Genomic DNA, 11,632 nt, shown 5'->3' with positions numbered 1-11,632 from the left:
AGAACGGTATCATTAGCAGTAATCAGCATGGATTCATGAAGAATCGTTCTTGCCAAACCAATCTATTAACCTTCTATGAGGAGGTGAGTTGCCATCTAAATAAAGGAAGGCCCGTAGACGTGGTGTATCTGGATTTTGCAAAAGCATTTGACACAGTTCCCCATAAACGTTTACTGTACAAAATAAGGTCCCTTGGCATGGACCATAGGGTGAGTACATGGATTGAAAACTGGCTACAAGGGCGAGTTCAGAGGGTGGTGATAAATGGGGATTACTCAGAATGGTCAGGGGTGGGTAGTGGGGTTCCCCAGGGTTCTGTGCTGGGACCAATCCTATTTAATTTGTTCATAAACGATCTGGAGGATGGGATAAACAGTTCAATCTCTGTATTTGCAGACGATACTAAGCTAAGCAGGGCAATAACTTCTCCGCAGGATGTGGAAACCTTGCAAAAAGACCTGACCAAATTAATGGGGTGGGCGACTACATGGCAAATGAGGTTCAATGTAGAAAAATGTAAAATAATGCATTTGGGTGGCAAAAATATGAATGCAATCTATACACTGGGGGGAGAACCTCTAGGGGAATCTAGGATGGAAAAGGACTTGGGGGTCTTAGTAGATGATAGGCTCAGCAATGGCATGCAATGCCAAGCTGCTGCTAACAAAGCAAACAGAATATTGGCATGCATTAAAAGGGGGATCAACTCCAGAGATAAAACGATAATTCTCCCACTCTACAAGGCTCTGGTCCGGCCGCACCTGGAGTATGCTGTCCAGTTCTGGGCACCAGTCCTCAGGAAGGATGTACTGGAAATGGAGCGAGTACAAAGAAGGGCAACAAAGCTAATAAAGGGTCTGGAGGATCTTAGTTATGAGGAAAGGTTGCGAGCACTGAACTTATTCTCTCTGGAGCAGAGACACTTGAGAGGGGATATGATTTCAATTTACAAATACCGTACTGGTGACCCCACAACAGGGATAAAACTTTTTCACAGAAGAGAGTTTAAAAAGACTCGTGGCCACTCATTAAAATTAGAAGAAAAGAGGTTTAACCTTAAACTACATAGAGGGTTCTTTACTGTAAGAGCGGCAAGGATGTGGAATTCCCTTCCACAGGCGGTGGTCTCAGCGGGGAGCATTGATAGCTTCAAGAAACTATTAGATAAGCACCTGAATGACCGCAACATGCAGGGATATGTAATGTAATACTGACACATAATCACACACATAGGTTGGACTTGATGGACTTGTATCTTTTTTCAACCTTACCTACTATGTAACTATGTAACATATACTCTGCATTTAGCATAGATCATATATTCAGTGTTTACTCGATATTCAGTATATATATCAAGTGTCTACAGTTTCTACTACACTTCTGGTGGTGTACACAGTATCTAATACAGTGTAGTGTGGTGTTGCAAAACAAAAAATACATCATGTCCAGAAGGCCACCAAGGAGAGGCAGATGCTCACAGACCACTAAAAGAGGCATCCTCTGCAGGTGGCTGTGGGACACGCTTGTCCTATTTTTTTCTGCTGCTCGCCGTGTTATTGAGCCACAACATGCAGAAGAGTTGGTGGAGTGGATAACAAAGCCACCCTCATCCTCCTCATCCTCTGTCACCCAGGCTCAGAGTAGTTTGCCTTCCAACTCAGCTGCCAAAGCGGCCTATTCCACCGGCTCCTTGTCCACAGTCACTCCTTCTGTAGCCCCACCATAATGCACGGAGGAGTCCCCAGTAGTATTCGACTACAGTGTCGGGTACTTTCTGCTGGAGGATGTGCAGTGATTTGATGGCTCCAATGTTGGTTCCAGGGTTGAGAAAGGGAGTAACATGAGCCTAGAGAGAGGGGGTGCCACAGAAGGACAAGAAACTGGCAGTCATGTTCCCCCAGCTGCAGCATACTGCCAAATTTACTCCAGTGACGAGGAGGGAGGGGATGATGAGGTCACTGACTCTACTTGGGTGCCTGAGAGGAGAGGAGGATGCACAAGTCCAATGAGGAAGGGTGTCCTCTAGGGGGCAGCCACCCCTATTTCATCACACCGCAAAGCTCCGCAGGTGCAGGGCGCAGGTGACTCCCGGCTGACTTTTAAAAGTTACTTGGTGTGGGTTTGACACGTGTGCAGCAGATCGCACTGTGCCGTTTGCAACCTATTTCTGAAGCGGATCAAGCGTAGCCAGAAAAGCAGCCGCTTGGGCACCACATGCTTGACCAGACATATGACAATCTGCCATGCAGTCTGTTGGCAACAGCACTTTAAAGACCTACATTAAAGAAAAAGGCGGACTTCTCCTTGCTCCTCATCTGGGATCTCCAACCCTACTATACCTCAGTCCTCTCAAAAATCTGCACTGAGAGGAATAAAGGTATAGCAATAGGTGTCCCAAGTACTTGCAGCCAATCTGCTAGCAGTATACCACCAATTGATGATTTTAGCAGGCAAATTTCCCTACCCCAGTTGCTAAACCGCCAAAAGAAATTCGATCCCAGCCATCCACATGCTCAACGTCTAAATGCTAGCTTGGCCAATTTGCTGGCACTGCAACTGCTGCCTTTTCAGCTTATAGACTCTGCCCCCTTTCGTGAGTTTGTGGAATGTGCTGTACCTCAGTGGCAGGTTCTAAAATGCCATTTCTTTTCACGGAAAGCCCATTCCAGCTCTCTACCGGCATGTGGAAGGCAATGTTTTGGCCTCGTTGGACAGGACGGTCAGCAGTAAGGTTCATATTACCGCTGACTCATGGTCCAGCAGGCATGGGCAGGGACATTACCTTTGCTTCATGGCACACTGGGTAACTCTGCTGGCAGTTGGGAAGGATGCAGGACAGGGTTCAGTATTGTTGGAGCTTGTTCCGCCACCACGTCTCCAAAATGCTAGTAGTGATTCTGCCACAGCTCTCTCCTCCACCACCTATTCTTCTTCTATGCCCTCTTATGCAGATTTGTCCTCTGAGCCAGCGGTGCTCCGTAAGCGTTCAAGGGGCTATGCAAGCAGTCAGGCTAAAAGATGCCATGCGGTGCTTGAGTTGGTCTGCTTAGGGGACAGGAGCCACACTGGCGCAGAGATTCTGTCAGCTCTGCAGGGGCAGGCTCAGAGGTGGTTGACGCCACGCCAGCTTCAGCCAGGAATGGTTGTATGTGACAATGGCACCAACCATCTCTCCGCCCTCCGACAGGGACCCATGTTCCATGTTTGGCACACGTCCTGAATTTGCTGGTGCAGCGGTTCTTAAGCAGGTATCCAGGATTACAGGATCTCCTGAGGCAGGCCAGAAAAGTCTGTGGCAATTTCTGCCAGTCATACAATGGCAGTGCTTGGCTGGCTGACATTCAAAGGGAATGCAACCTGCCCACCAACCGCCTCATTTGTGACATGCCCACCAGGTGGAACTCAACGTTGGCAGTGCTGCAGCGGCTGCACACACAGCAGAGGGCCATCAATGAGTACCTGTGCGAGTATAGCAGCAGGATTTATCGGCATATAGCATGCAATTTTTTCCCCTTAAAAATCAGGGGAAAATCGTGGGTGCTGTTATACGCCGATCCCCGCTGTCTCTGAGGGGAAGAGGAGCAAGAGCCGCCGAAATAGACCGAGCCGAGTGTACTGTGTACTCGGCTAGGCTCGGAGTCACGCCCAGTCCCACCTCCTAGCCTTTATGTCCCGCCATTGGACCGGTGTTGTGTCCATCATAGGAGCCGGGCCAAGGGGCGGTATGGGGCGGGACTGGGCGGGACTGCGAGATGAGCTGAGAGGAGCTGAATACACAGGACATCCAGCTCTGTCTATCTCGGTGGCGCTAAAATTTTTAAACCGATCATGCTGCAATTTTGGGCAAGCTGCAGATGGACACTGGTCAAGGCTGCAGATGGACACTGGTCAAGGCTGCAGATGGACACTGATATGGCTGCATTAATGGGCATTTAAAATGTAAGTTTTTTTCCCTTAAACTTCCCTCCTAAACTTGGGGTGCGTGTTATACGCCGATAGATACGGTACTTAATAATTTTATTGGGAGATATTTATACATTGGTAAGAATTCCCCATAGATTAACAAACTCAGGAAATTATTGTGGTATGTTACTGATTGTCTGAACAAAGTTCATATTTTTACTGTAAGGTTGGAGGCACTGCGCAAAACACTAACATTTTATGTAATTCAAATTCCCCATATGTATTATTAAGATTCCATACCACACTCACAACATGATAAAACTGATTGAATTTGCTATGGATGTGGGATCCCTTGAAGACTGCCTATGCTGACTATCCTATTCCTCCTCAATCTTGATGATGCTAGCTTCTAACAATATTTTTGGTTTAGGGCACCACCACCACCCAAGGCCCAATTCTTCTGCCCCTGTTTAACAGGGGCATGTAACTTACATTTTTGAATGTAATATTTCACAACAGGGCCCGTTCCTGCGCCCAACAAGAGTAACTGAGGGCTTACAGTGTTTTGGTACCACCAACACCTAAGGCCCAATTTTCTGCAGAGTATATAGGGCAGGCCGTATAGTATATATACTGCTGGTCAGAGTATATAGTGCCCCACACCATCTTTTTAATTTTGGTGCGGGGTTCCCCTTAATATCCATACCAGACCTGAAGGAACATTTTCATTTTTTTCTTTATTTATTATGGTCAGAAATGATATATATATAATTCAAAAAAATTTTTTTTGTAAGGAAAATATAAAATATTGCAGATATGATCAGTAACACAATACCTGGTCGGGGTTCCCGGTCTTTATGTCTGCCTCAGATATTCCCAAGACAGCAGAGATTTCGGGGGTCAGTTTCCAGGATCCGTCCGCGTTCTGCACGGTGATCAGCCTCACAAGAGCGGGGGTCTCCTTTTGGACAGGGGATGAGGGTATGATCTCTTCATCTTCAACTAGAACAATAATAATAAAAAAAAAATAAAAATATATATATATATATATATATATATATATATATATATATATATATATATATATATATATATATATATATATATATATATATATATATATATATATATATATATATATTACACACACACACACACACGATTACCACTGTTACTATCTGGTGGCTGCAACCATTTTTTTTCAGGTTGTTTTTCCTTTATTATGAACTGGTGATCCTGCCAGTAACAGGCTCCCTGTCCTAGGGTGACAACGCTCACTGTACTGCACCTATGAAGGAGCAGACTTGTCACCCTAGGTTTGTCATCCCTGATTTGAACTACAAACTACCCCCCTGCTTCATTTCTGTTACAGTGGGGAAGGTGTTTTCTAGTCCAGAGAAGTGAAACAGGAAGAACCAATAATGCTGCTTGATAAGCAGAGCAGAGATTACAGAAATAGATCAGCTCACTGGATTTCTGGCAGAATCACACTGTGTTTTTTGCACTTATTGAACAGATATAAGAAAACGTTTTCAATGGAATATTTAAAGCGTAACTCCACTTTTGTTGAGAAAAAAACATTCTGGGTGATTTATGTACATTATAAGGATTTTAACAAACTTTGTTGCAGATTCCTACCTTTTGTTATTCTGAAGAAATCCCTGTGTGTTTGTCTGCGTCCATGTGGGAGTGAGTCTAATGGGAGTGGTTTAATAATTATCAATCAGCTGTGCACCTGCAGTCACTAATGAGGAAAGCTGCTGGGCCTGCATCCCTTTAGACTTGATTTCCTATTGGAAGTATCTCACCCAAAATTATTATTATTTTTTTTTTTTTTTTCAAACTTAGTTTTATTGTATGTTTTTCAAAGTAAAAATGAAATTTTTGTTGCAGTGGATGAAATCTGGCTTGAAATCTGAAATCTTGAAATCTGACTTGTATCTTAGTGTAGACTTCTGGGAAAATCAGTGAGCAAATCACACCTGATCATTCCCCAGGGAGGCAGAACGGGCATCTGTCTATGTAAGCAAGGCAGATCGCCGTTCTGACAGAGAAGAACACATTGATCTTGTGTGTTCTGCTAAGCAGGAACACAGATCTCTGTGTTCATCCAATCAGTCCATCCCCCACACAGTTGAAAAGCACCCCCTAGGAGCACATTTAACCTTTTGTTCGCCCCTGATGGTAACCCCTTCCCTGCCAGTGTCATTAGTACAGTAACAGCGCACATTTTTAACACTGATCACTGTAATAATGTCACTGGTTCCCAAAAAAGTGTCAAAAGTGTCAGATAGGTGTCTGATTTGTCTGCCACAATGTTGCAGTCCTGCAAAAAATCGCTGATTGCCACCATTACTATTAAAAAAAGAAAAAAAAATGGCATAAAAATATCCCATCGTTTGTAGACGCGATAACTTTTGCGCAAACCAATCAATATACGCTTATTGCAATTTTTTTTTTACCAAAAACATGTAACAGAATACATATTGGCCTAAATTGATGAAGAAATCAGATTTTTTACATTTGTTTTATTGGATAGGTTTCATGACAGAAAGTAAAAAAAAATGTTTTGTTTTTTTTTTTATAATTGTCGGCCTTTTTTTATTTATAACACAAAAAATAAAAACTGCAGGGGTGATTAATTACCACCAAAAGAAAGATTGATTTGTGGGAAAAAAGTACATAAATTTTATTTGTGTACAGCGTTGCACGACTGACAATTGTCAGTTAAAGTAACACAGTGCTGTATTGCAAAAAATGGCCTTGTCATGAAGGGGGGGGGACCTAGTCCCTGGTGATCCTGCCATGAAGGCCTTTGTTCAGGCACTTCCTGTTGTAGAGCTCTGTCCCTTTTTCCCCAATTGTGCTCCTGCCTTGTCACCCATTTGGCACGGTCAGAGATCAGAGACGGTTAGGGAAAAGCCAAATGGATAAGCCGAAAGCCAGCTCACAGCATGGGACCTTAAAGGTTATCTCAACCCCGGTAAAATTCAACCCCGCTTCCATTCTAGGGCAGGTCCCAACATAAATATTTTTCTTTTAACTTTGTGAAAAAACAGCTTTAACCATTTAAGCCCCGGACCATTTGGCTGGACCAGAGCACTTTTTTGCGATTCGGCATTGCGTCGCTTTAACTGACAATTGGTCGTGCGACTTTGCTCCCAAACAAAACTGACATCCTTTTTTTTCCCACAAATAGAGCTTTCTTTTGGTGGTATTTGATCACCTCTGCGTTTTTTTTTTTTTTTGCGCTATAAACAAAAAAAATCGTCAATTTTGAAAAAAACACATTATTTTTTACTTTTATGCTATAATAAATATCCCCCAAAAATATATAAAAAAATATTTTTTTTCCTCAGTTTAGGCCGATACGTATTCTTCTACATATTTTTAGTAAAAAAAAAAAAATCGCAATAAGCGTATATTGATTGGTTTACGCAAAAGTTATAGTGTTTACAAAATGGGGGATAGTTTTATGTAATTTTTATGAATAATTTTTTTTTATTAGTAATGGCGGCGATCAGCGATTTTTATCGTGACTGCGACATTATGGCAGACAGATCGGACACTTTTGGTGCGATTTTGGGACCATTCACATTTATACAGCGATCAGTGCAATTAAAATTGCATTGATTACTGTGTAAATGTGACTGGCAGTGAAGGGGTTAACCACTAGGTGGCGCTGAAGGGGTTAAGTGTGTCCTAGGGAGTGATTCTAACTGTGGGGGGGAGGGGCTGTGTGTGACGCGACACTGATCACCGCTCCCGATTACAGGGACCTGTGATCAGTGACAGTGTTACTAGGCAGAACGGGGAAATGCTTGTTTACATTAGCATTTCCCCGTTCTTCCTCTCAGTGAGACGATCGCGGGTATCCCCGCAGACATTGAGTCCGAGGGACCCGCAATCACGCTCACGGAGCTCCCAGTGGGCACGCACCTGCAAGCCGCCTCTTAAAGGACAACATACAGGTACGTGACTCTGCCTGTATGTGCCCTTCTGCCGCAGTATATCTGCGTGAGGTGGTCGGGAAGCGGTTAAAGTGGTATTAAAGATTCAATTTTTTTTAAAACAACAAACATGTTATACTTACCTGCTCTGTGTAATGGTTTTGCACAGAGCAGACCCGATCCTCTTCTTTTCAGGTCCCCTGCCGGAGCTCCTGGCTCCTCCCCCTAAGGCAGTGCTCCCAGAGAAAGCTGCTTGCTCTGGGGGCACCGCTGCATGCTCGCTCCCGAGCCGTCACTCTATGCGTTCAGAAAACACATAGAGCCATGGTTTGGCCCCCTCCTCCCACCCCGCTATCTCTCCTCATTGGCTCACTGGCTGTGATTGACAGCAACGGGAGCCCATTGGCTCAGCCAATGAGGAGGGAGAGACCCAGGACAGCTGAGGCTCTCATGAACATCACTGGATCAGAGGGAGCTTAGATAAGGATGGGGGGCGCTGCACACAGACTTTTTTTTTTTTTTTTTTTTTTTCCTTCATGCATAGAATGCATAAAGGTAAAAAAAGTTCAGCCTTTAGAATAACTTTAATTATTCTCTGTGACATTGACACCAGACTTGTTCATTTCTTGCAGGCAGCTCAGTTCCTATTGATGCAGATACACCAGTACCGGGACAGGGTCGTCCAGGGCAAGGATCTGAAACTGCGTCCCCCTCCCCCACTGTTACTACATGCCGTAGAATGGGTCAACCACCCTGTGTTTATTCTTTGTTCCCTTACTTCACTGCTCCTGGGGCAGCCACCCCTCCTGTCCACCCCTTGTCCCAGCCCTGAGATACCCCCCATCTACATTTCCCTATACATTGTGGGGGCAGGCTCTTGGGAGTAGAGGCAATGGTATTGTTTTACTTGAATGAAATGTATGCATCTGGGCAGGGGTGGAGAAGGGCATGGATGGGTGAAGATCTGTTGTTCAGCAAGACAGAACAAAGGGGAGGCCTGACTGTGGAATTCAGTGTGGTCCACTCAAAACAGGAAGTTAGGAGCTCACTGGATTTCTGGCAGATCAACTGGTATTTTTCTGTACTGGAAGGATTTACCGTATTTATCGGCGTATAACACGCACCCCAATTTAGGAGGGAAGTTGAAGGGAAAAAAAAAACCTACATTTAAACGCCCATCATTGTAGCCTTGCCGGTGCAGCCTTCCCCGGTGCAGCATTCCCCAGTGCAGCCTTCCCCAGTGATCCCAGCCATTCTGGGCTTCAAAATCGCCGATCGCGATTTGAAAATGGCGCCGCCGGCGCCGAAATACACAGAGCCGGTCCTCGGCTCTTTCCGGTGGCTGTCGTTCACTTTCGGCTCCACTCGTAGTCCCGAGCGGAGCTATCCGAACCTAGCCGAGTAGGTTCGGATAGCTCCGCTCGGGACTACGAGTGGAGCCGAAAATGAACGACAGCCGCCGGAAAGAGCCGAGGACCGTCTCTGTGTATTTCGGCGGCGCCATTTTCAAATCGCGGTCGGCGATTTTGAAAATGTGACAGGTCGGGATCGCAGGGGATCGGCGTATAACACGCACCTGCGATTTTTCCCCTGGTTTTAAGGGGGAAAAAAGTGCGTGTTATACGCCGATAAATACGGTATATGGACAAAACCTGGGGACATGTACATGTAATGCAGAGATATTTTTTTATTGCTTGACATAAGCTTTAAACATGACAGGAAAATAAGGATGACTGTTCCTACCATCTTCATAAGCCATGCGATCGCATTCAGAATCTGATGTATCAGGACTACATGATCCTCAAACAGAACAGAAAGAAAACTAAAATGAGTATTTTTATTTTCCCCTTTTACCTTCAATCTATGACAGACTTCCCTACTTTTTTCCTATATACTGTACCCAATAAATTTCCCAATGTCACATGTCCTGGAGACGAGACAGCTATTGATCTTTTGAGAGGCCTCCCCAAATCATTCATTCATGACCATCAGCTGCCAATTCTAAAATCCGCCATATCGGTTTGGAATGGGGTTAAATGCCTAGTCTAATTGTCAGCACACCTTGACCCAACCCTCCCTCCCCCAATGGGGTAAGACCTATTATTTTCCCCTTTTCCACACATTTTGTTTAACCCCTACCTTACTAAAGCCTAGCTAGTCAAACCCCAGTCATGTAGGCCTTCCGCTTATGCTGCGCCTGCAGCAGCTCTTGGCCTGTGACTTTTTATAAATAAGAATTAGCCATCGGTCTTTTGCTCATGAAGGGAGTCTCAAAATTCTGCCAATAAAAGGTTTTTTAGGTTGGAAATATCACAGGGTACCCGAACAACGGTGCCAACTTCAAGAACACATGACTAGTCCCGCTGCAGTGTACAATCACTTACTTTGTGCTTTACGTCTCTTAGATGACCGTCCACCTGTATATTAAAGAAAGGCTTTATCAAGAAGGAAAATCACTTAAACACTACACATTTACATTGTGGGGGCAGACTCTTGGGAGTAGAGGCAATGGTATTGTTTTACTTGGAAGGAAATGAATGTATGCATCTGGGCAGTGGTGGAGAAGGGCATGGATGGGTGAAAATCTGTTGTTCAGCAAGACAGAACAAGGGGAGGGCTGACTGTGGATTTCAGTGTTGTCCGCCCAAAACAGGAAGTTAGGAGCTCACTGGATTTCTGGCAGATCAACTGGTATTTTTTCTGTACTGGAACCTGGGGACATGTACATGTAATGCAGAGATATTTTTTTATTGCTTGACAAAAACTTTAAACATGACTGGAAAATAAGGATGACTGTTCCTACCTACTTTGTAATCCCCGTCATCGCAATCAACATCTGATGTCTGAGACATACATAATGCTAAAACAGAACAGAAAGAAAACTAAAATGAGTATTTTTTTTTTTTTTTTTTTCCCCACTTGCCAATCAGCCACAGTACATATACTGCGGCAGGTTGGTTCTATTGCGTGAAACTACATACCTGTACATCATTTCGTGCAATAGAGTGCTGGGGCACACACTGATAAAGGGGGAGCCGATCAGCAGCAAAGTCCGCCGGGACCCGCTGATCGTTCCCCAGAGAGGCAGAACGGGCATCTGTCTATGTAAACAAAGCAGATCGCCGTCCTGACAGGGAAGAACAAATTGATCTTGTGTGTTCTGCTAAGCAAGAACACAGATCTCTGTGTTCATACAATCAGTCCATCCCCCACACAGTTAAAAAGCACCCCCTAGGAGCACACTTAACCTTTTGTTCGCCCCTGATGTTAACCCCTTCCCTGCCAGTGTCATTAGTACAGTAACCGTGCACATTTTTAGCACTGATCACTGTAATAATGTCACTGGTTCCCAAAAAAGTGTCAAAAGTGTTAGATAGGTGTCTGATTTATCAGATGCCGCAATGGCGCAGTCCCATTGAAAATTGCTGATCGCCACCATTACTAATAAAAAAATATGCCATAAACATATCCCATAGTTTGTAGACATGATAGCTTTGGCGCAAACCAATCAATATACGCTTATTGGGATTTTTTTTTTCACCAAAAACATGTAGCAGAATACATATTGGCCTAAATTGATGAAGAAATCCGATTTTTTTTTTTTTTTTTTTTTTTACATTTTTTTTATTGGATAGGTTTCATGACAGAAAGTAAAAAAAAATGGTTATTTTTTTTTTTTAATTGTCTGTCTTTTTTTGTTTATAACGCAAAAAATAAAAACCGCAGAGGTGATCAATTACCACCAAAAGAAATCACTATTTGTGGGAAAAAGGGACACA

At 44.1% G+C, this 11,632-nt stretch overlaps 1 protein-coding gene across 9 annotated transcripts in view; it reads right to left on the bottom strand.

Annotated features, from left to right (window-relative positions):
- The window catches only part of LOC141121275 (von Willebrand factor A domain-containing protein 5A-like), a 169,088-nt gene that overhangs the window by 8,964 nt on the left and 148,492 nt on the right, over window positions 1-11,632 (bottom strand). For 3 of the 9 annotated variants that reach the window (XM_073611083.1, XM_073611073.1, XM_073611072.1), the window contains 4 exons: window positions 10,657-10,713; window positions 10,238-10,270; window positions 9,597-9,653; window positions 4,739-4,905 (listed from right to left, as the gene is read on the bottom strand). In XM_073611083.1, the coding sequence (XP_073467184.1) occupies window positions 4,739-4,905; window positions 9,597-9,653; window positions 10,238-10,270; window positions 10,657-10,713 (314 nt within the window). The remainder of the gene's footprint in view (window positions 1-4,738; window positions 4,906-9,596; window positions 9,654-10,237; window positions 10,271-10,656; window positions 10,714-11,632) is intronic. The other 6 variants (XM_073611099.1, XM_073611090.1, XM_073611074.1 and 3 more) reach the window with 3 other exon arrangements.

The sequence above is a fragment of the Aquarana catesbeiana genome, linkage group LG01 (assembly GCF_042186555.1).
Source record: "Aquarana catesbeiana isolate 2022-GZ linkage group LG01, ASM4218655v1, whole genome shotgun sequence".
Taxonomy (NCBI): Eukaryota; Metazoa; Chordata; class Amphibia; order Anura; family Ranidae; genus Aquarana; species Aquarana catesbeiana.
Note: the sequence above shows the minus strand (reverse complement) of the source record. Positions and strands in the feature narration are given on the sequence as shown.